The sequence below is a fragment of the Dromiciops gliroides genome, chromosome 2 (assembly GCF_019393635.1).
Source record: "Dromiciops gliroides isolate mDroGli1 chromosome 2, mDroGli1.pri, whole genome shotgun sequence".
Taxonomy (NCBI): domain Eukaryota; kingdom Metazoa; phylum Chordata; class Mammalia; order Microbiotheria; family Microbiotheriidae; genus Dromiciops; species Dromiciops gliroides.
The window spans coordinates 82,091,491-82,117,363 of NC_057862.1; the positions used below are offsets into that span (position 1 = coordinate 82,091,491).

General features: G+C 39.6%; 1 protein-coding gene across 1 annotated transcript in view; it reads right to left on the bottom strand.

Moving 5' to 3' along the window:
* The window catches only part of TNKS2 (tankyrase 2), a 68,088-nt gene extending 62,825 nt beyond the window's left edge, over positions 1 to 5,263 (bottom strand). The window contains exon 1 of the mRNA XM_043983500.1: positions 4,922 to 5,263. Coding sequence (XP_043839435.1) covers positions 4,922 to 5,126 — 205 coding nt within the window. The 5' untranslated portion in view covers positions 5,127 to 5,263. The remainder of the gene's footprint in view (positions 1 to 4,921) is intronic.
* Positions 5,264 to 25,873: the final 20,610 nt, after the last annotated feature.

The window sequence follows — 25,873 nt, forward strand, 5'->3', positions numbered from 1 at the left end:
TAAAATAGTGGTGATGTGGGATTTCGATCACTCAAGTCATTTGCTGGAGCAGTAGTCTCCACCAAAAGTAGAGCACTCAGTAACTTCTTAATTGCCTTTATTGGCCATTTAAGCTTTCAAAAAGAAGAAATTCAACCAAGGAAAATCAGAGGTAAATTTTATACTGAATCTTATTCTAACAGAAGAACTAGTTGCTGGAGGGGAACTTTACTTCCCCCCCCCCCCCAAATGATCAAGTGACATTGGTCTCCTTGCCGTTCCTTGAACTTAGCACTATCTCCCAAATCTTAATATCTTCATTTGCTTTCTCTCATGCTTGAAAATCTTTAACTCTTCACTCTCATATCTTCTCTGGTTTCCTTCACATCTCAGCTAAAATCCTACCAGCCTTTCCTGATACCCCCTTAATGCTAGAGTCTTTTGTCTGTTGCTTATTTCCAATTTATCCTGTATATAGCTTCTTTCTACATAGTTGTTTGCATGTTGTCTTCCCCATTAGACTGTGAGTTAGCTGAGAGTAGGGACTGTCTTCACTTTTCTTTTGATCCCCAGCACTCAGGGAATGACTGGCTTAATAAATACTTCTTAACTGAACCTTGAAGAGAAGTGACCACTACCTCCTAACAGTCTGTGATAGAGAAAGAGAGGAAACACTGGAAATGACATTCACCCTAGGTTTTGGGAGAGCAGGGTTCAAAGGGTTCAGTGGAAGGGTAGATAGAAACCCATAAGCCTATTCTACAAGGGAAGCTATTAAGCCCAAGAGTGAGGAAAAACAAGAATTCAAAGGGAAACAATTTTATTAATGAATAAAAATGGTAGTTCCCTGAAGATATAAATGTGGAGGCACAAAATAAACTCAACCAACATAAAAAAAAAAAAGATATGTTTAGAGACAGAAGGGCAGGTAACAAGAGTCTGTGTAGCATTGCCCTTTATGGGGTACTATGAGGATGGTGTAGTTGTCAACTAGGGGAACCATTCGTGGAACCAATATAGTATTATTTGAAGAGAGGTACTGAAATGTCTAGACCCTCTGACAAAGACTATACTACTAAGCCCCTAGAAAATCAAGATCAGGGGGCAGCTAGGTGGTACAGTAGGATAAAGCACCAGCCCTGTAGTTGGGAGGACCTGAGTTTAAATCTCACCTCAGACACTTATTAGCTATGTGATCCTGGGCAAGTCACTTAACTAAAATTGCCTCACCAAAAAAAAAAAAGAAAAAGAAAGGTTTCATATATACCAAAATATTTACAGCACAGTTCTTTTGGGGTGAATACCATATCACACAAGACTTTTTTTTTTTGACATATTGGTTAATTTTGCAGGACCCCCCCATAATACTAGATAGGTAGCATTTATTTAATACTTTTAGGTTTGCAAAGTACTTCACAAATATCTCATTTTATCTCAACTCTTGGGGGATTGTTAGGAGAGAGTTCAAATTGAACTGATGCTTGGCGAGTATTCTAGGGGAAATGATATTTAGGAATAAACAATGAAAAATAATACACGCACAAAATGAGAATATGGTACATAATCAAAAAATTCAGTTTTATTGGTTTATTTTTCCTATAAGAATTCAATGAATGTTCCTGACTTACTTAACAGTATTCAATATATTTGTTTAGTGAAATGCATCTAAGATTCTGAAGTTTCCTGTTTTTGTTATAAAGTCAACAAAGTAAAAATTTATAGGAAAAGTTAATTCTTCCAAGACTTAGTTGGTATTTCTTCCAAGTTTTTGAAACTAGAATTATTCTAAACGTTTTCCTGGCATTATATAGTACTTATCATGGCTCTTTTTCTGCTGTGTACCTTATATTACCACTACCATGGCCGGGGGTGGGGGTGGGGGTGGGGGTGGAGAGAACCCATGACTTTTGTTTATGTAATTATTTGGCTAGGAATCCAAGGAAAATTAAGTTTTCTCCCTTCTCTACATTGTCTCTTTCAGTGATCTCATCAGTTTCCATGGGTTTAACTATTATCTCTATTTGATGAATCTACATATTTAGATTTACACATATACAACTATAGTCTATCCTGAGTGCCAAACCTGCATTACCAGTAACTAGATGTCTCACAGCTCCAAATGTCTAAAACAGAACTCATCTTTCTCCCCAACTTTCTTTCTAACCCCCACCTTCTCCTCCAGACTTCCATATTTCTGTTAAGAGGGCATCACCATCCTTCTAGTTATTCAGGTTCACAACTTTGGAGTCCTCAACCCTGAATTCTCCTGCCTCACAAAGAGTCAACATCACTCTCAAATCTGTCCCCCTATCTTTGTTCATACAGCGCCCCCCCCACCCAATCAACTCACTTTAGAGTATTACAACAGCCTCCAAACTGATATTTCTTACACAAGTCTCTTCCCCCTAATCTATCCTCCACACAGATGTCAAATTGATTTTATTCAAAGGACATTTGGCTTAGTAGCAGGTACATTCCCCAACTTAAAAAAGCTCCAGTAGCTCCCTATTGCCTTTAGGATAAAACATACACTCCTTTGTTTAGCATTTAAAGACCCACACAGTTGGGATCCAATCAACCTTTCTAAACTTAATACACATCATTTTTTTACAGACTCTAAAGTTTAGCCAAACTGGCTTATTTGCTGCTCATCAAAGAAGACACAATCTATCAAAAGGCATTTATTATGTACTTACTGTATACTATGGTAAGCACTAGGGATACAAAGGTCAAAATTGTATCTGTGCTCTCAATTCCCATACTTTTGCATAAGTTTCTTCCCATGTCTGGAATGTATCCCACTCCTCACCTACAACTCTTAGGATATCAATCTTTCTAAGGTCAGTTCAAGTTCCCTTTTCTCTAAGAGGCATTTCTTAATCTTCCCAGCTATTAGTGTTTCTTCCACAAATTACCATGTATTTATTTACAGTGTACTGTTATCCCCTACAACAGGGCTTTTCTTAAACTTTCCCTACTCATAACTCCATTTTGCCCCAGAAATTTTTGCTCAATCCCCGGGTATATAGATAATATAAAATAGGTATACATAGCCTTTTGCTGCAGCCAAATTTTTTTTTTCAACCCCCACATTCAGTTACTCAGCCCCATGGGACTGCAACCTACAGTTTAAGAAGCTTTGCCCTACAGAATGCTACTTGAGGACAGAGACTGCTTTGCGTTTTTTTTGTAATCTCTCCAGTGCTAGTACTAGTAGGCACATGGTAGACACTTTATAAATATTGACTGATACAGAAAAATGTCAAATTTTCCATGTAAAGCCAACCTCTACCTTATAGATAAGCAAGTTACTCAAAATTCTATCTTATTACAAAATACAAGCAAAAACATGTATGTGTATATACACATGCTTATGTATGTTCTGTTAGTTACAGAGAACCATCCATGTTAAGATTCCAATGCAGCTGTTTACAAAATATCACTGTGTCAACATTATATGGTTTATAAAATGGAGGTTACAGAATTACTCTCTCCAATGGAAAGAAAAAAAAAGTTCAAATTGTCTTCTAGTCTCCTTCCCTTCCTCTTTAAATTCTCATAATTAGTAACTGGAGGCTGAAGGTGAGGCAAGTTTAGGGGTAGGGAGGTTGTTGAGGGAACATGAGGTCTCTGGACAAAGGTGTGGAGGGTGGGGGTGGAGAAACCAACATAACTACAGACATCTAAATTATATTTTTGTTCATTTTCAAAGGGTTTCTACTAAATGCTTTCCTTTCTCACAGACTGAGTGGAATCTAAATAATCTTTTCATATTATCAAATCAATTTGTTAAATTGCCCCAAGTCAGGAAACAGTTGTTTTGCTGTAACCTACACTGCCAAACAGAAGTTCCTGCATGTTGGGCATGCCAAAGATAGTATCCATTTAAAAAGCCTTGGACAAAATTATATAAAATAGGGACAGCAAGTCTTTGGTTATCTCCCACTTTGATTTTCTACCCCGGCCTCTACTTTGCATTCCTGTACTGCACTTTCTCCCCCATGCTTTTAGTAAGATTTTTTTTTAAAGGGTGGAGGGTGAGAGTGATACTTTTGTTCATTGAAAAAAAAAAATTTAGCTAAAAAAGAAACAAAAAATCGTTGTTGTAAGCTTTAAATAAAACAACATATGTGAAATTTGCGAATTATGAAGTGATACACAAATGTCAGGCTTTATTACTTCTTGGACCCCCATCCTAATGAAAAGATTAAGTAGTACCAAACAAAATTCTCAAGTAGATGTATTATGGCCTACAATTTGTCCAGAATCCTTTTGTCCCATCCACTTATCAAGTTAGGCCCTTTTCTGACTAGCCCCGTCGCCCCCCATCCAAAATTTCCAAGTGCAGTGTCTAATAAGACAAGGCCAAAAGTATGCCAGCAAATCTGCCAAACTAATTGTGTACTCCCTCCTGTCACCCTCACCCCCCTTAAGTAATTTCGCCCTCGATTTTTAATATCTCTGACTGGTCCTTTCCTTTAAGTTTGCGATTTATATTATGTTTATTTTTGTAGTAAACGCTGGTTGAATTGAATTATTCAAGTCTTATCTTCCATAACTACTACATACTGGGGGGTGGGGGTGGGGAGAGGCAGGAGCCTCTCTACTCTTCAAATCACACCAAGTGTGAATAGAGTAGCCCGGGGTCCCGGACCAAAGTCGAGTTATCAGGGCAGGAAATCAAGGTGACGAGTACAGGAGGTTAAAAACAAACAAACAAAACGCCACTTAAATGGTGGGTGGGGTCAAGGGCCCACAGCTTCCCCCCCCCCCACCTCCCCCTTCTCGAGTAACCTGGGCCCAGGGTTCCATCGAGGGGTTCCGACAGGGGCCCGGCCGAGGGGGAGGGGAGGGAGAGAGGGCCTGCCAGCTCTCAGACGACTCCGGACCCGGGGGGCGTGCGCCCCACTTCCGGCCGGCCGCGGCCCCTTAAGTTAGTTACCTGCGGCGAAATGGAGGGGGGTGGACTTCCTGCCCGCCGTGTCGCGGCTGTTCACCTTCTCGGGGGTCACCAACTTTTTGACGCGCTCCACGTCTCCGTTCCGACAAGCCTCGAACAACTCCCGGGCCGCGGGCTCCACGGCCTCCCCCGCCGAGGCCGCGCCCGCACCGGGTCCTCCCCCGCCAGCGCAACGGCGGCCGGACATGATCGCGGCCAGCGGCGGCGGCGACGGCAGGAGGAGGAGGGCGAGGCCCCCGGGAAGAGACGTGCTCAAAGTCCCGGGCTGCTCCGTTCCGCTCCGCCCCGCCGTCACCGGCCCTGGCGCCGGACCATGACTCCCCTCCCCCGCAGCGATCCCCAAGCCGGCCTAGCGCCCAGGCCCCGGACGCCTCGAGCTCCCTGGCTGCCCCGCCGCGCAGGCAGCGCGAGTCCCCCCGCCCCCTCTCTCCCTCTGCGGCCGCTGCGACGGTGGCTGCAAAGGCCACTCCGGCTGGCTCTGGGGAGTCCGGGAGGCTCACGGGACGGCCACCGGCGCGCGTGCGCAGAAGGGGCCGATGCGTCGGGCAGGTTTAGTTCAGAGGGGGGAGGGGCCTACTGGGAAGCCGACCAGAGGAAGGAGGCCGTTGAGGCGCAGGCGGAGATGGTCCTGCCTGCCATGTTGGCTGCTGGGGCCCCTTCCGCTCGCTGTGCTCGGTTAACGTCTTCTGCGCATGCTCCCTCAGCCGATTCATTTATAGGCGTTTTGGCCTGCCGGAGCGCCTGGGAACTTCGGCGCAGCATTGAGGCCTTAGGAATCTTGGGGACCCCCGCCTCCTCCAGGGAAAGTTCGGGTTGTTTACCTCGCCTCCTATAGGCCCTTACTCCTGCCCCCCTGCAAACTTTCCCATTTTCTCTGTTTCTCGTAGGCAATTTCTAGGAAAAGGGGCCTAGTCCGATTCCCGCCGTCGTGAGGGCCCGCCCCCTTATTTGTGTTTGCTTTCCGTATGTCTTGGAATCACCTTAGCCGACCGCGTTCCGCCGACCTTAAATCTAGATTTGCTTATTTTTGTGCGTGTTGGGCCACTTCCTCCTCTTCCAGTGTAAACACCCCGAGGGCAGGCACTGCTTTGTTTTTGTTTCCTGACTAAGAGTCTGGTAAAAGATTTCATCTGGGAGAGGCCAGCAAGTAATCGTGCCTGTGGCCTTTTAAAGGAATAAACACTTAAAAGGGGCGGAAAGAATGAATAAGCACTTAGAAGGGTGGATGAATGAAAGCTCCCTGGGAAAAGGGTAGAGTCTACCTGCTGAGTGGCAGTATGGACACTTCCTACTCACTTTATCCACTTTTAGCCTAGACCAATCGATTTTTAACTTCCCTACGCCTGCCCCATCTCTCCTCCGGTACTGCCCTCCACTCTGGGGCAGGTTCTTACCGCCTCACACCAGGACTATACCACGCCTGCGGGTGGGTGGGCCTGCCTGGAGTCTCTCCCCAAACCAATCCATCATCCATTCTGCCAAAGTGATCTTCCTAAAATGCAGGAATACCCCTACTCAGTTCCATCCAGGGTCAAATATAAAAGCGTTCTAAGCCCTTCATAACCTGGTACCCTCCTTCCTTTCCAATCTTCTTACAACATACTCATTCCCACATACTCTACGATCCAGTAATACTAGCTTCCTTGTTTCTTACACGACACCCCATCTCCAGACTCTGAATTTTAACTGGCTGGTCCCCATGCCTGGAATTTTCTCTTTCCTCATCCTTATTTCCTGCCTTCCCTGGATTACTTAAGGTCCTAGCTAAAAATCCCATTTTCTACATGGGGACTTTCCTCCTTAACACTAGTGTTCTTCAGCCCCTAGCTTAAATCCCACGTTCTACACGTAGCCTGTCTTTCTTAATACTAGTGTTCTTCAGGTCCTAATTAAAACCCCGCATTCTACTGGCAGCTTTTCCTCCTTAATACTAGTGTTTTCTCCGGTGTTATATACATGTGAGGCAATATCTTTGTATCCCTAGCTCTTAGAATGGTGGCTCACCCAAAGTAAATGCTTAACAAATGTTTATTAATTCTAAAATCTTTAGTAGATGGTAGAAACGTGAGGAAATTGTATTTCAAATCTTACCTGAGATTTGCCCTCACCTTGCCCTTGGACCTTTTTTATTTGCGGGCCAGTGGGGGTTAAGTGACTTGCCCAGGGTCACACAGCTAGTAAGTGTCAAGTATCTAGCGCCCCCCCCCGACCTTTTTATAAAATGGGAATAATAGCATCCAACTCACTGGAGTTATGAAAACATTTGAGAGATAATAGGTAAATCAATAATAGGCAAAGTGCTTTGCAAAAATTAAAGCTTGTGTAAATGTAATATAATAATGAAAAGAGGGCTGAGCTAATGTAAAGCATTCCCCAGCTTGCTCTTCAGAGGGCTTGAGGGTCATTATAACAAGATTTAGAGTTGTAAAGGCCCTTAGAAGTTATCCAATCTAACCTTCTGGTTTTGGGGATGACGTAATTAAGGCCTACTGGGGTCTCTAAATGCTCTGGATTATAAATCAACCTAAAATTATAGGAATGCCAAAGCATATGTACATAATGCCTGCATAACACCAAAGCCAGCTGCTTGAAGAGAAAGTCCCTTTCCTAAACCACCCCCTCAAACTACAGGATGCCTTTTTGTGACTTTCCTGTCTCTTTCCTTAAAGGCTCTTGTTAGCATATTTCAATTCTAAAAAAGGTTGAGTAGGTGGGGAGGGACACAATGTTATTTGTCCTAGGAACTGCCTCCTCCTCCACATTCCTTGTTCTTGAGGATGAAACAGTATAAACTCTGAACTCCAGCTTCTATTTCGAGATGCATTAGCATCTAATACAATTGTATTTTCTCACTTAACATATGCTGACTATTAACATTTTTGTTGTCAGATTCATTTTGGCAATGAAGAGAGAATGGGCCTTAAGCCCTGAACACATACTGGCTGTAAGTGCCTTAGGCCACTGTAAGACTACAGTAGGGATCATATAGCATCCTTAAGGAGTTTCTGAGGTAATGATAGCTATCAGATCCATACTGAAGCTATTTCATGTTTGCTTTTGTATTTTCAGAGCCTGGAGCATGGCGGGAACTTAATAAATGTGTTTTGATTGATTGTTAATTGATAGAGTACAGGCCAATTCTTTAAAAAAAAATTGTAGAGAAAGTACAGAAAGTTCAAATGGAGATCTTCAAGTCAAGGCTGGACAAACACTCATCCACTATATCGTAGAGAGGATTTTTGTTCAGATTTAATTTCTACTAGATGGCTTCTCAGGTCTTTTCCATCTTTGATACTGTTAATATGAATGTATGGATCACCTGGATTTGATGAAGCTGCTTTATTATCCAAAAGTATTGTTTATGAAACCGTGGATTAATAGGAGCAAAATGCCCTTCACCTGAGCTCCAAGCTGAACCCAAATAGCTAGCAGAAAAGTCCCTATTTACTAACTTCTTTTCCTAAGAGAGTAAACAAATGAAAAATGCCCCTTTGAAGTCCCCATTCACTATCTTCTTTCCCAGAGAGTATCTAGCCATCCTTGTCTTTGATAAAAACCCTTCCTGTTTTCACATAATCTAGTCATAGCATCTGCTTTAAATTGAGCTGTTAAACTGATTTGTATTGTTTAACTGATTTAAGTTTATGGTATTTGCTTTGGGTTGATTTGTATCATTCTAATGAAGTTACCCCCTAACCAGTGAGGAAACAAATCTTAAATACTCTTAAAAAGAGGGAGTCTTTGAGCTCCCTTCTTAGGAAGGGGTCTCCACATGATTCATGCTGTTTCTTCTTGGGACAAAATTAATTGGTATTATGTTTTTCCTGTCTGTCTCTGATTTGGTTTTTCCTGTAGGAGACATTATGTTCTCTGATCATCTGTTTTGTTCATAGGAGGACAGGTATGGAAACAAATTGTAGGAGATATTATAAAATTGATTTCTCTGGTCTGTTTATTAATTTTTTTTGTAGGAGACAGGCAAATAAAAACTATAGTTAATTTTTTTTTCAGGGCAATGAGGGTTAAGTGACTTGCCCAGGGTCACATAACTAGTAAGTGTCATGTGTCTGAGGTCAGATTTGAACTCAGGTCCTCTTGAATCCAGGGCCAGTTCTCTATCCACTGTGCCACCTACATGCCTCTATAGTTAATTTTTGACAATACTTTGAATATGTGTGGAGCTATGAGAAGAGTGTGTGTGTGTGTGTGTTGGGGGGAGTTGACTTACCTTCAGCATCTGATGTTAAGGCAGTTTGAGGTTGGTGAAAAATTATTACCTATATAAGTTATATAACCTGACAAAAAGTGAAGTAAACAACAGAAGAATGATTCTAATCACATTATAAAATTTTAAAATATTAAGGACCTTTAAGAATGAAATGAGGAGAACCAGAACAATTTATATAACACTGTAAAAACAAAATACTTTGAAAGCTGTAAGAACAAGGATCGATACAGTAACCATTCATGATTCCATAGGACTAATAATGAAACATGTTATCCATTACAGTTGATAATCACAAATTTACTGAGAACTGACTGATCCCCACCCACTCCCCATTCCCAGGCCAATGAATTGCCTGGGGATAATCAATCTTTGTCAATTCTAGACTCTTGATTGACTTATGGATCCCCCCCCCCCAATAAACTATCCCCTCCCAATGATTTCTTACCTTACTCCTGTAATATATATATAAAGCTTGAGTATGAGTTATATTTTGAAGAACTCTCACTGTTTAATTTGATCACTGACAATGCTATGCTAAGGATTAGTGAAAATCCAGCAGTTCAACAGCTAAACAAGTAAAAGAGTCCAGAGACAACAAGAGTCCAGATCAGAGTCCAGTTTTCCTGATGACATCTCACCACTCCAAGAAGACAAGATCTCAAAGACTTTAAATGAACAGTTTTGTTTTGTTGATTCTTTTTTCCTTCTGTTATTATATACATCATTTTTAATATGTATTCTCTGCAGAGGCCCTCCCTCTGTAGGCAGTGTCAAAGCACGGGTTCATGAGGGACCGCCCCTCTGGACAAAATTTCCCCTTTTTCCCTTTTCTATATTGTTATTAATATATTGTTTGCTAACATAGGGTATTATATTCTGTTATTTTTTACTGTTTCATCAAGGAAACTCCCTGTGTTCCTTGAAGAAACAAAGTGGGGAGTGTGGTAAGATTATTGGAATTTGGGTAACTGATTGGCATGAGCCACGCCTGGCTTGCCCTGAAGTGACGTATGCTGCTAATGTCAGAAGGAGAAACTACTCTCCACAGGCAGTTTTGAAGGACCTCCCCTTTTGAGGGAGGAAGATTAAACGCTTGCTGAGGGGAGCTCTCTCTCTTCCGGAGTCTCTTACCTCCCAGTGGTGTGAGCAGCAGGAGGAACAGTTTTTTGTCCTGCAGGCCCTAGCCATTTTCCATCGAAGCTATGAGCCGCAGGTGGTGAGTTAACATAAAAGCACTGCTCTTTTGAATTAGCTGAACTGGAAGTGAGTTTGGGGACTGTATAGACTTAGGTTAGAGTTAGGAACATTATCCATATTTCTTTTTCCCTATTCCCTTATCTTTGATTTTTATTAATTTCACCTTTTCTGTTTATTTCATTCCCATTAATAAAACCTGATTCGTTTGTGGAAAAGAGGCTGTTAGGCTCCTTTCTTATTGGCCTGGGAGAAATATCTAAAAAGGCAGTTTGCAGGGGAGGGAGCTTTGGACCTAGAGGTCCCTCATTATTTCTGGGACCCCATATATTACGGTGAGCCTCTCGATTAACTCTCAATATATTAAATTTGGCCCTCACACTCCCTGGACTTTATGTTACTATGTAAAAGGTTCCATTTACATTAAGTAGTTTCTATTGAGAGTTAAGTAGATTCTACTCAATTCAAGAGCAGTCTTTTAGTTCCCTTTGTTCTGTTACCCCCATATAAACTCTGTCCATGGATAGAGCACTGGCCCTGGATTCAGGAGGACCTGAGTTCAAATCCAGCCTTAGACACTTGATACTTACTAGTTCTGTGACCCTGGGCAAGTCACTTAACCCCAATTGCCTCACCAAAAAAAAAAAAAAAAAGATGATGTTTCTTGGGGAAGCTAGGTGGTGCAGTAGATAAAAGCACTGGCCCTGGATTCAGGAGGACCTGAGTTCAAATCCAGCCTCAGACACTTGACACTTAACTAGCTGTGTGACCCTTGGCAAGTGACTTAACCCCCATTGCCCCACCAAAAAACAAACAAAACAAAACAAAAAAATAGAAACTCTGTCCTCCATTCCTATCTCTGGATATTCCTAGCATCTTGCTTTGTGATACCACTAGCTATTTCTCCTATATTAATTGTTTCATTAATTTACAGGTTAACACAGTCAATAAACATTAAGTATCTGATATGTGGCCAAGCATTGTGCTAAGCACTAGGAATACAGAAAGTGGCAGAATACAGTCTCTGGTATTCAAGGAACTCACAATCTAATGGGGGAAACAAACAAAAATTTATTAAAAGCTATATACAGGATAACTAGGAAATAAAAGAGTGAAGGAACAAGAGTTAAGAGAGACTGGGGAAAGCTTCCTGTGGAAGATAGAAATTTAGTTGGGACTTAAAGAAAGCCAGGGGAATTAGTAGAGAGAGAGAGATGGGGAGGTAGAGTTGTCCAGGCATGGACTACTGGACAGCTGGAGAAAATGCCTAGAGCCTAGAGATGAAGTATCTTGCCAGGAGGCCAGTGTCACTGAATCATGGAATATGTGTTGGGGATTATTTATAAGAAGACCAAAACGGTAAGAGGGGGATAGGTTATAAAGAATTTTGAATGCCAAATAGATGGGTTTGTATTTGATCCTAGAAGTGATGAGCACCAGTAGAATTTATTGAGTAGCGGGGTAATATGGTCAGATCTGCACCTTAGGAAAATCACTTTGGTGGCTGAACAGAGGATGGATTGGAGTCTGGAGAGATTTGAGACAGGAAGACTCACCAGCAGGCTATTACAGAAAGGTGATGGATTTAGGGTGCAGATTGAGACATGTATTTTACATATAGCCATTTAAGGAATTTGTTTAATTATGCACATATTTTCAATCAAGTGGGAGTAAGAGAGAAAATAGATTCCTGTTATTTTTTTAATAGAGGTGGAAAATCCCACAGATGTAAAATGTTGTACATACTTTCAGACAAGATTACTATATTATTCATGTTACCATTTTTTTTTCAAGAGACCTCCCATGAAGTGGGAGTAATCTGAAAATATTTGTAATATAAACACAAAACACATCAGTAAAACTACAGTGTCTTCTATAAATTTTTATTTTGTCTCTTTTTGTTTTATGAATTGTTTCATAGAATGTCAGATTTTGGGAGAGATCCCAGAGTCTATCTAGTCCAATATGAACCCATACAAGAAACCCCTTTACAACATAACTGGCAAATAGGTTCATCTCCAGCAATGGGAAACCATTACCTCCTGAGGCAGTCTATTCCACTCTTGGACAGTTCTAATTGTAAGATTTTCCTTATATGAAGTCTAAATATACTCCTTTGCAACTTCCACCTGTTGTTCCTAGTTCTTCCCTCTGGGGCCAAACAAAACAAATCTAATCCTACTTCCATGAGACAACCTCTAAAAATACTTGAAGATGGCTATCATGTCACCTTACTCATTACTGTAATTCAATCATGCTCTTGCACTCATTGACTGGTCATTTTCTTCAACAGCAATAATGAGATTTCTCAAATATATATACATATGCATACATAAAACAGAAAATATAGAAATATGTTTGTCTAAATGTGTATATATTTATTTAAATATGAATATGTTTATTGATAACTACAATTTACTGAGAACTGACTGATCCCCACCCCTCCCCCTTCCCAGGCAAATTAATTACCTGGGGCTAACCAATCTTTTGTCATTTCCAGACTCTTGATCCACTTATGGACCTTCCCCCAAGCAAAATGATCCCAGCCTTATTCCCTGGACTTTAAGTTATTATATAAGAAGGGTCCACCTACATTAAGTAGTTTCTATTTAGATCTATACTTAACTCAGGAGCAGTTTTTATAATTTCTTTTGTTAAAGGTTCATTTACATTAAGTAGTTACTAGTTTCAACCCCCTCCCCCCAAGTCTTCTGGTTCCCTTTTGTTCTGTTACCCTATAAAAACCCTTTCCCCAGTTCCCATCTATGGGTATTCCTAGCTTTTGGCTTTGCTATACCACGAGCCATAGTTCCTTTGCCCCAATTAAAGACCTTCTCTTCTCCTATATTGATTGTTTCCTTAATTTACAGGTTAACATATATTTGTTAAAGAAAGAACCTCTGATATTCAACAAAAACTCATATTCTCCTTACTTCCTTTTCTCAGACCTTTGTGTGCTGAGCCAATGAGCAGGGAATAAGAAATTGCTCTCATCTAGTAGTTTAAAAAACATAAAGACTTTTGAAGATAGTAGAAAACATATGAAAGACCAAGCTTGCAATTATGCATAATTTAGAATTTATTTGCTAATAACTACTGAGAGTAGTGGCCTGTTCCATGGCCATGCCTTTTCTACTTGGACTTTCAAATCCACTACCTCCTCACGGGTAATTCAGACTCTACCTTCACTTTTGCATTATCTTTGCATGGTCTAAACCCCCAAACCACTTATTGGCCTGCTTCATGACATACTGATATGCCACCAAGAGTGTGCCCTCTCCTTCTCCCACCAACATTTCTAGGTCTTCACTCATTAGAATGCAAGCTGCTTGCTTGTATTTGTTTTCTTACTGCTGGTCATAGGACGAGTGCTTAATAACTGTTTCTCCCTCTCACTAATGTATTAAATAATATTATATGTGAGCACTAGAGGGCAGGAATGTTTGAAAATTCCATGTTTGGATATAGGCCCCAAATAGAACTATCATTATAAAATGAACCATCACAATCCTCCCTTGACACCTTCATAGCTCAGATAGTATGATTGGCTATGTCAGCTGATTAGTGCATGATATTAATTGTGTGATTTGTTACCAAGTTTGACTCTCTGTGACCCCATTTGGGGGTTTTCTTGGCAAAGATACAGGAGTGGTTTGCCACTCCTTGTGAAGAAATGGGAGTTGGGCGCCTCTCAATCCGGATGTGTTTGAGGAAAAAGTCTGCCTCTCCTTCCGGCCCCCCGCCCCCAAGTAAACAAAATTACATGATTCAGGGAAACCCTAGGCTGGTCACAATTAGATCTGCTTCTGAGTTGTGTTGTGTCTATGTGGAGGAGGAGTTGAAGGGTTGTCCCTGTGTTACCTCTCCCATTGGCTAAGGAGTACTAAGTTTTGATTGGCTAGTTTTTGGTGCTTGGATTGTAATCCTTGAGTAATTGGGGAAGAAGGAGAGGGGCCAGTCACATTAAGAGATAAAAAGGCTTGTGAGCCTCCATTTTGTTGTCCATTCCACTAGGGAATGACCTATTCTTGCAAGAATGACAATAAAGAAGCCTTTGACACATCATCAATGCCAAGTTCCAGAAGTTTTTGGAGTTCTATTTTCTCATACTCCTCCAGCTCATTTTTCAGATAAGTTGTTGAGGCTAACAGGGTTAAATGACTTTCCCAGGGTCACAGAGCTAGTAAGTGTTTGAGGCCAGATTTGAACTCACAAAGATGAGTCTTCCTGACACTACCCATTGGACCACTTAGCTGCCTAATTATGTGGTTTAAGTCACAAAAAAAGCCAATTACCTTTGCTCTTTCATAGACACAATCTCCCCTAACCTTGGGTCAGCTGTTCTAGAAATAAATGTCATTGATTACTGGGAGTCTAGGGGGAGTTTAGAATCAGGCATATCACACATCCGTTGTGCCTAGTGGACAAAGTTTTGTTCCTTTTTTTCTTGGCCTCAATTTTCTCATGTATAAAATGAATGTTTAGGACTATATAATCTCTAAGGTCTTTTTCCAGCTCTAAACCTATGTAAGGAAGGGGTGGTGAGCCCCATGTGTTGAGAGGGACTACATATGGTGAGTGGTTGGTCTAGTGTGGCTTGAAAAGAAGCAGAATAGACATCTCTAGCGTCTCCCCCGGGCCCCTACCCACCGTTTTCCAAGGAAGGTTTTCGTTCCTACCAAGACACTACATCCAAGAATGCTCTAGTCTCCTCAGATAGAGGGGAAACTGAACTAGAAATATATCTGCTTCCTTAAATATTGTTAATCCAGGGGATATTGGGTTCCATCTAACTTTTGATTACTTTCTCCTTTTGGGAATGAGGATCTCAAATTCTATATACAAGGTTTGATCCCTTCCCCACCTAATACCAGTTCTACAATGAACATACATAGCAAAGAACACGCAAAGAAAAAAAAGAATAAGAAACTCATTTCTGCAAATTGGTAACAAAACAGAAATAAGGGAAGGTATACATAGGAGAATGTATACTAGACAATATGAGCGTGAAGGAGCCCCCTGGGAGTGAGATGATTCAGCTTAACCAACATGGAATGACAACATAGAGTGTCCTAGATCTCACGAAAGGGGAAATTATCTGAAGTCTCTAGAGTAGCAAGCTGAGAATAGGGAGATGATAGAGACTGCCAGATCCTCCCATGTTTTCCCAGAGTCTTCTTCAGCAATTTGAAGTGGGGTTGGCTTTTTCCATTTTCTCTGTCAAAGCAGGAAGCCAGAAGCACCCAAAGCAACTTGAAGCTTGAAGAGTCCTAAAGAAGATGGATACTCCAAGAGTCCCAAAAGGAAGTGGACAGGAAGAGTCCTGAAGGGGGACTGGTTGAGAACTGAAGCTCTTGCTTTTTGCCAACTCCATCTTGTCTCTCATGCAGGGCAAGGCAATCACCTCTATCAATAAGGAGAGAACCCCATAACAATGGACCTTGGCACAGGGGTTACATCTACATGCCTTACATTGCCTTTATAACTTAAGGACTACACTCTTACCAGCACATAATTTGGGTTGTATGATTGTATATTGAGTGAATCTTGGAAATTTGTATGTTAAAATTCAACATTTCTATAGCACTTAAAGATTTTCAAAGTACTTTTCTCAGAACAAGTCCATGTGGTACATAGTCCCCATTTTATGGAAAAGTCAACTGAGGCTTTGGAAAATTGAGGGACAACTATGGTCATAAATTGTATAAATATCAGTCAGGTCTCAAATCCATGTTTCCTGATTCTAAACCCAGGACATTTTGTATTAATACCATATTAATACCACATTATGGGTTCTTATGTATTTACAATGTTTTATTTTTTAAATAAAAAAATTAACATTCATTTTTTATTTTGAGTTCCAAATTCTTTTCCTCTCTCTAGCTCCTCACATACCCATTGAGAAGGCAAACAGTATGATACCCATTATATATGTGCAGTCATTCAAAATATATTTCTGTATTAGCCAGGTTACCAAAAAAAGCAAGAAAAAAGTGAAAAAACATGTTTTAGCTGCACTCAGAGTTCATCAGTCCTTTCTCTGGAGGTGGATAGCATTCTTTTTTTTTTTTTTTAGTGAGGCAATTGGGGTTAAGTGACTTGCCCAGGGTCACACAGCCAGTAAGTGTTAAGTGTCTGAGGTCGGATTTGAACTCAGGTACTCCTGAATCCAGGGCCAGTGCTCTATCCACTACGCCACCTAGCTGCCCCAGGTGGATAGCATTCTTCATCATGAATACTTTAAAATTATCATAGATCATTGCATTGACTGGAGTATTTAAGTTTTTCATAGTTGATCATCATTACAATAGTGCTGTTACTGCGTGCAATGTTCTCCTGGTTTTGCCCACTTCACATTGTTCATATAAGTTCATATAAGCCTTCCAGGTTTTTCTAAACCTATCTCCTTTGTCATTTCTTATAGTACAATAGTATTCCATCACAATCATTTACTACAACTTGTTCAGGCATTCCCCAACTGATGGGCATCTCAATTTCCAATTCTTTGTCACTACAAAGAGGCTTCTATAAATATCTTTGTACATATATATTTGTTTTCTTTTTCTTTTATCTCTTTGGGATACAAACCTAGTAGTGGTATTATATAGTTCTAAATTGTTCTGCAGAATGGTTGGACTATTTCACAACTCCACCATTAGCACATTAGTGTACTTATTTTCCTATATCCCCTCCAGCACTTGCCATTTTCCTTTTCTGTCCTGTTAGCCAATCTGATGGGTGTGCAGTAGTACCTCAGATTGGTTTTAATTTACATTTCTCTAATTTTTAGTGCTTTAGAGCAAAGCTTCTTATACTGTGAGTCTAGACCCTGTATGGGATCATATAACTGAATATAGGGATCACAAAAAATTTGACAGTAAGTGTTTGATTTGTATACTTTATATACCTATATACCCAGGAGTAGAATGAGTGGAAAAAAGTTTAAGAAGCCCTGTGTTAGAGCATTTTTATATGACTATTGGTAGTTTTAATTTCTTCTGAAAACTGCCCATTTTATCCTTTAACCATTTATCAATTAGGGAATGACTTTTATATTAAAAAATTTGACTTCATTCTCTAGACATTTGAGGAATGAGACCTTTATCAGGAAAACTTGCTTTAAATCCCCCCCATTTCCTAATTAACTTCTAATTTTGGCTGTATTGATTTTGTTTGTACAAATGTTTAAAATTTTATGTAATAAAAATTACCCATTTTGCCTCTCACAATCACCTCTATTTTTTGTTTTGTTATAAAATTTTCCCTTATCCATATAGATATAACAGATAATTTGCTTATGATATCACTGTTTATGTCTAAATCATATACTAATTTTGATCTTATGCTGCTATATAGGTAGTTCTCACTTTATTGTTCCACAGATTTTTACTTAAAGCAATTTTTATGTGTGATGAAATAATGAGATTTAGCAGATACTCAAACACCCACCTGGAGATTAAGCTAGACTGATTGAATCAAGTGAGAGTGATTAACTGTTGATTAGCCTACTTCAAATTAACTAGATTATAATCACACCTTGAGAATAGCTTCAGAACCAATGGATTTGGAGGATGCCAACCAATCAGCTTGAAACAGTGTGTAAGGACCGCCTCTGTTCCAGACCTATAAAAAGCTTCCACAATCAGCTTGCTAGAGAGTTCCTGATTAAAACAGGCTCATGGAGGAGGACTTGAGGAAGAACCCAACCAGGCTGGAACTCTAGGCTAGATAGGCTTTTTCTTAACTTTCTGAACTCCTTGTGAATACCTGTATGCTTTAATAAATGTTTAATGCCCAAAAACTGGTGCTGAAGCTTCTAATTTAAGGCGACCACAATTTAGATTTTAAACATCACATATGTTATGTGAATTTGCCCCTCACCGCCCACTTCACTTAGCCTATGTGACAAAAGCCTACAAAAAATACCCTTACACAAGTCACAAAGTATACTAAAATGCAGATATATTAAATAATGTGCCATAATAATTACCAGAATTGTGAAATGAAAGTATGCATCGTACTGTACAATGCATACTCAGTTAACATAGGTGTGTAGTATGTTGCCCCTTTCCCATCCACTGCACCTAGTTTTATCACTGGTGGTTGGCTGTGCAATATTTTTTTATGAAACTATCAAGACATGTTTGGACAGTCGATTTCTTTTCCCCCATGTATATCTGATGATAGCAAGCAATACTACCCTCAACTAGTCTTTGAACTTTAAAAAATCTTCAAGTATTTGGATACATCTTTTCAATACAAGGGGAAAAATCACTCAAATGATGAAATGCTTCTGCCAACTATTTTGTTTTGAATCTTTTTGGCTCCATCTTGGGTTCTGAACCTTCCTTTTTTCTTCTGCAACCTTTGCTGTTATCAGCTCAGTCAGGTCCTCACTCTATTATACTTCTCCAGAAGACTCAGTCAACTCCACATCTCTCATCCACTTCTAGCTCCATTTCTTATGCTAATTTTACAATCTTTTTACTCAATTCTTCAAAAGGTTAATCTTTGTCAAATCCACAAACTTAGAAACAAGCTGTGGGCACATTCTTCCAAACTTCCTTCCTTCATGATTCTGTTACATTTTTCTATGCCTTAGTAATATTTCAGATTGCATGATAAATATTATAGGACTTCCAGAAATCTCTCTATGTTAAGTCCTTATCTGCATCCAAAGCTGCAATTGCCTGGGCAAATGTAATGCGTAGATAATATGCCTTGAAATCACTCCTGATCCATAGGTTGTAATAATGAAGCAGTATTAATAGAAAGGTAGAGCACTTTTACATTTTCATTAAAATCATCCAGATGGGAGGGGGGCCTGGGGCATTATCCAAAATCCAGTGGATTGAAAGGAATGCCATTATTATTACAACATTTCATACTGGATTGGTTTGCCATTTATATCTCCAGCTCACTTTACAGATGAAGAAACTGAAGTAAACATAATTAAGTGACTTGCCCAGGGTTACACAGCTAAGTAAGTGCCTGAGGTAAAATTTGAACTCATAAAGTCTTCCTGACTCCAGGCCCAACACCTAGCTGCCCCAACTAAGCAACGTATTTTTCCTTTTTAAAAGAGACAGGCTTTTTGATTAAAAAACAAAACAAAACCTGAAGAAAGGAAGACAAAGATAATATAATCCCTGCTCCCAGGAAGCAATGTAGTTATAGACACAATGCCAATCTGAATATATGTGTGTGTGTATATATGCATGTATATCATATAGGTATTTACACACATGCATGTATTTATACACATGTAAAACTGTTCTATACATCTATTTATCAGATTTATTTTTTAAATGATGGCCATGGGGGAGGGGGGACACACAAAAAAAGGAAAAAAATTGTTTGAAGTGAAGGATGCTGCCTAGATAAAGGAGCATGGATAGTTTCTACATATTCAGAATAGCATCTTCTCTTTGCATGGACAGATAACTAAACTTCATACAAGCACGGTTTCTATAAAATAATCCTTGGGAAGTTAATATTTCTCCAATTGTTTAGATCTGTCTTTATTTGTGTAAAAAGTGTTTTATAATTCTATTCATATAGTTCCTGAGTGTGTCTTTGCAGGTAGACTCCCAAGCAATTTATACTCTTTATAGTTATTTTAAATAGAATTTCTTTTTCTATCCCTTCCTGATGGGTTTTGTTGGCAATATATAGAAATGCTGATGACTTATGTGGGTTTATTTAATATACTGCAACTTTACTAAAGTTAATTGTTTCAACTAGTTCTTTAGTTGATTTTCTAGGGTTCTCTAAGTATACCATCACATCATCTGTAAAAAGGGACAGTTTTTGTTTCCTTGTGGCTTATTAATTTTCTTTCAATTTCTTTTTCTTATCTTACTACTGTAGCTACCCTATCTAGTACAATATCAAATAATAATAGTGATAATGGGTATCCTTGCTTCACCTCTTATTGGGAAAGTTTCTAGTTTATTTTCATTATACATAATGCTTGTTCTTGGTTTTAGATAGATATTTCTTATCTTTTTAAGAATAGCACCATAGGGCAGCTAGGTGGCACAGTGGGTAGAGCACCGGCCCTGGATTCAGGAGGACCTGAGTTCAAATCCGGCCTCAGACACTTAACACTTACTAGCTGTGTGACCCTAGGCAAGTCACTTAACCTCAGCCTTACCAAAAAAAAAAAAAAGAAAGAAAAAGAATAGCACCATTTATTACTAAGTTTTCTAGTGCTTTTAATAGGAATGGACATTGCATTTTGTCAAAAGCCTTTTCTGTATCTATCTACATGATTGATTTTTATTGTTTTTGTTATTGATATGGTCAATTATGCTTAAAGCATTCCTGGTATAAATTCCACATGCATCTCTCTGTGACATATTGCTGTGATCTTGCTAGCATTTTATTTAACATTTTTTGCATTCATATTCATTAGGGAAATCGATCTATAGCTTTCTCTGTTTTTGCTGTCCCTGGTTTAAGTATCAAAACCATAATTGTGTCATAGAAGGAATTTGATAGGACTCTGTGAGAAATAGCACTCAAAAATTTCTGGGAGGGGCAGCTAGGTGGCGCAGTGGATAGAGCACTGGCCCTGGAGTCAGGAGTACCTGAGTTCAAATCCGGCCTCAGACATTTAACACTTACTAGCTGTGTGACCCTGGGCAAGTCACTTAACCCCAATTGCCTCACTAAAAAAAAAAAAATTCTGGGACCCCAGTGTTGGAGATGACCAAAAAGCTTTGTTTTCATCTCACAAGAATGGGCCATTCCCCCTTAGTGGAATGGGCACAAAATGGAGGCTCGTGAGCCTTTTTATCCTTTAATGAGACTGGCCCCTCCCTTCTTCCCCAGTTACCAAGGATTACAATCTGTGCCAAAAACTGGCTCCCAAAACTACCCAATCAGAATGCAGTATAGCCAATGGGGGAGGTGACAGAAAGATAGCCTTTCAAACTTCTCCCCCACATGACCAGTCTAGGATTTCCCTAGTAATGTGATTTTGTTCCGTTGAGTACAGGCTTCTATTCTGATCAATTTCTCAGCTGAACCTGAGTCCACTTCCCAGACATTAAATCTCCTGTAATTGTTCCCCCAGACAGCTCCAATCAACTTTGAGGGGGAGCCCACTTTCCCTCACATTCTTTATTTTTTCAAATAGTTTATATAATATTGGAATTAATTGTTCTTTAAACATTTGGTAGAGTTCACTTGTATTTACACCACCTGGTTCTGGGGATTCTTCACATGTAGTTCATTTCTGGCTAATTCAATTTTCTTCCTAATATTGGGTTATTTAAGTATTCTACTTCCTCTTCTGTTAATCTGGGCAATTTGTATTTATCTATTTCAGTTAAATTTTCAGTTTTATTGACATATAGTTGGACAAAATAACTCCTAATAATTGCTTTAATTTCATCTTTTATTGGTGGTGCATTCACCCTTTTCATTGTTGATACTGGTAATTTGGTTTTCTTCTTTTTTCTTTAAAAATTAAATTAACCAATGGTTTATTTTATTGTTTTTCATAAAACTAGCTTCTAGTTTTATTTCAATTTTATGCCTTTAATATTATTGGGTTTTGGGCAGCTAGATGGCGCAGTGGTGAAGCACCAGCCCTGGATTCAGGAGGACCTGAGTTCAAATCCGGCCTCAGACACTTAACACTTACTAGCTGTGTGACCCTGGGCAAGTCACTTAACCCCAATTGCCTCACTAAAAAAAAAATATTGGTTTTTCCTTTGATTTTCAGGATTTTTATTTTTCTGTTTAATTGGGGATTTAAAATTGTTCTTCTTCTAAATTTCTTTAGTTACATGCCCAATTCATTTATCTGCTCTCTCTCTCTCTCTCTCTCTCTCTCTCTCTCTCTCTCTCTCTCTCTCTCTCTCTCTCTCTCTCTCATTGATAGAGGCATTTACAGATATATTCCCCACCTACTGGTTTGGTCAAATCCTACAAATCTTAGTATGTTGTTTCATTGTTATCATTTTCTTTAATTGAATTGTTGATTATTTCAAGGATATGAACAGGCAGTTTTCAGATGAAGAAATCAAAGCTATCTATTGCCATATGAAAAAAATGTTCTAAATTACCATTGATTAGAGAAATGCAAATTAAAACAACTCTGAGGTACCACCTCACACCTATCAGATTGGCTAATATGACAAAAAGGAAAATAATAAATGTTGGAGAAGCTGTGGAAAAATTGGAACATTGTTGGTGGAGCTTCGAACTGATGCAACCATTGTGGAGAGCAATTTGGAACTATGCCCAAAGGGCTATGGAACTGTGCATGCCCTTTGACCCAGCAATACCACTACTAGGTTTGTCTTAGCTCTAAGAATTCTGTCTTACCAGCACCTCCATTTCTTGAAATGATTGTTTGAATAAAATAAGGCTAGATTATTAAAAAATAATCCACCACTGTCACATTTATTTTAAAACCATAGAGGCTCATCCTTGTACCTGAACCATTTGCTTCTGATGCTCTCTCCTTTCTTTCTTTTCTCTTACTTCTAGATTTTACTGCTTCTGTTTCAAGTTAACCCCTTATACTACAACATTTTCTCACTTTTTATTAAAACTAAGAAAGTAAACATGCAACCAAATTAGAAATATATCATGGGGTCCAGGATCTGGCAAGTGTTTTTTGACTATTATGCTCATGCCCTTATCTCCATATGTGGCATCTCATCCTTTATCTGCTCTCACAGTGATGGGTTATGTTGGCCATCCTATATAATCTTCAGAAGAGGAATAAAAATCTAATCAAGTTTATTCCTCAGAATAGCCCTGTGAGCCGCATATTAGTGACATACGAATCCAGAAATCAGGCTCAACTTGAAAATGCTCTTACATGGAACCAACAAGGAATCTTTTTCCCTGTATCCTTATCTATAACCTCTAGATGGTGCCAGAGGCCTCTAGTTTGGTCCCATGAGAAACTGATAGTTCAGCCACTCCTTATAAGTTGAAGAAACTACCTAGTGACTTTAGGGAAGATTACCCAAAAACTTGCACTTTGTCACATAAGTCATATTATAAAGGGTTTTATACCTTTCAGGGGAGACCCAAAGAGCTCCATTCAGGATAGAAAATCTGTTTCCCAATTATAGTCATCGACTAATCATTTGTAGTACTCATACACTAAAATTCATTCTGATTCAATTCAGACTCTCAAAAGGATATTGAAACCTTATTGAATTTCTTATGTACAATATGTTGATACCATTCCTACCTGGGAAGCAATGGGTGAGCGATATGAAAAAAATAACACCTGGTCTTAAGGTGGCCCAATGAGTGTTTGGACTTATTTATCTGATCATAAAAGCAAATGGAAGAGATTCCTACTGAATGACACTTGAATCTGTTGCCTTCATCCTTGTTTATATCCTTGTTTATTAAAGAACTATAGGGGCAGCTAGGTGGCACAGTGGATAGAGCACTGGCCCTAGATTCAGGAATACCTGAGTTCAAATCTGGCCTCAGACCCTTGACACTTACTAGCTGTGTGATCCTGGGCAAGTCACTTGACCCCAATTGCCTCACAAAAAAAAAAAAGAACTATAGTGGCTTATTTGGTTCTGCCAGTAAATTTGAATAACCCACCATCCAGGCATGTGTAAAAGAAAACCAACCATAAGGAGCCTCAAATTTCTTGGACGGCATTAAAGAATTGGTCTTGGTAAGAAACTGGCACTCACTTTAGATAAGGAGAGATGCAATTATAATTTCTACAATGTCAGAAGCACACTCTGTAGCATCCTAGAAATCAAAGGCCCAGCTCATGTCTTTGACTTATTCTTCATAAGCCCTAACAGTTCTGGAAATGAGATTAGGTAATTTAATTGAGGCTTTTGGTTATATACTGAGACTTATAAAAACAGAAGTTCCTTTTTGCCAAATGGTTCATCATTGTGCATGCTTACCACAGCCCACTGCCCATGACCTAGAGTAGAGCCTTACTGGCATTAGAAGTCACTACCTCACTTCTCAGCCAATGGTCAGTAAGTTACACACTACAAAAAACCCCAAACATTCTGAATGATTTCCTATAGCTGAATGACAAATGATAGGACTACTAGTAACAGGAGAACCTTATTTACTCAGACCAGTGAACAATGGCATTGGCCCAAACTCATTGAAGCTGTATTCTCAGGGACCTTGACTTAGACCATCCCCTTATATTTCTGTGATGATTTAGCAAAACCAATCCACACCAAACCAAAGACACACCCATCCACACAAGGCCAGGGTGAGGGCTGTAGGGCCCAGGATACAAACCAATTACTTGGGTACCTGGAAATTTGCACAGGAGGCTTGTGTTGTTGCCTTATTTTAGACCATTCCAATCCTTTAAATCACCAACCTGCAACAGTTGTCACAGGCTATGAGTGTGTATTTCAAGTAGTCATACATTAACTAGGCTGGTGGTACCTCCGTGCCTGGCATTTTAATATTGTTTGTGGACTTTTCTCAGCAATGATACTGAAATGGCCATTTCCTTGTGGAAACAGATCAGTTTTTGTCAGAACTCTCCACTATGATCTTGGGTAATTCTACATGGCTTTGCTCATAGTTTCAAGGAGCTACACAAGTCTCTCCCCTTGCTTACTTCTCTCCCCTCCCCCCCCCCCTTCCATGAGAAGGCTGTGACTAGGAGAGGAGAAGCTAACAGGAATGATTTTTTTTTTTTGCATTTTTCAATTTCCTTTCTTTCAACTATTTCTTGCTCATCAGGGAAAACTTAGTATAAATTTCTTATTAGTGTAAGCAGGCCAGATCTACTTCTATGGTTCAGGTGCTATCTTCTTCTTCTTCTTTTTTTTTTTTTAGTGAGGCAATTGGGGTTAAGTGACTTGCCCAGGGTCACACAGCTAGTAAGTGTTAAGTGTCTGAGGTCGGATTTGAACTCAGGTCCTCCTGACTCCAGGGCCAGTTCTCTATCCACTACACCACCTAGCTGCCCCAGGTGCTATCTTCTTAAAGGAAGACAGCTATGGTAGTTTTAATACCTAAGGAAAGAATGTAAGATCCCAACTGCCCACTAGGTGAAGATCTACTTGAGTCACCAGCTCAGGGGCCTCTTAAGTTTCTGTCAGCTTACATGCATGTGACAGCCTTCCTCATAAACTGCAGTATCTGAACTGGGCACCAGAGGAGGATGTTCAACCTGCAGATGTCTAGACTGTGTTGGCAATTTGGTTTTGCTAACATTTGCCAGCACTGTAATTAATCTAGGGGATGAAATGGAATATCATTAAAAATATTCAAATATCAAATCTTTGGTCTGAACATGTCTCATTTAAAAAAAAAACCACCCTCAGTTCATGACCACCCACAAAGACAGTACAGTATGATCACATAGTTCACTGTACATAGAAAAAAGTGAATGGAAATAGATCAAGTGCACCCATATAGAGTTCTATGCCTACAGCCATCTGCTAACATTCCTTCTACTTACTCTTCCAGGTCTTTAGGTATGTGTGTGGGATTCTCTACCACATGGCTTGTGGAAAAGAATAATG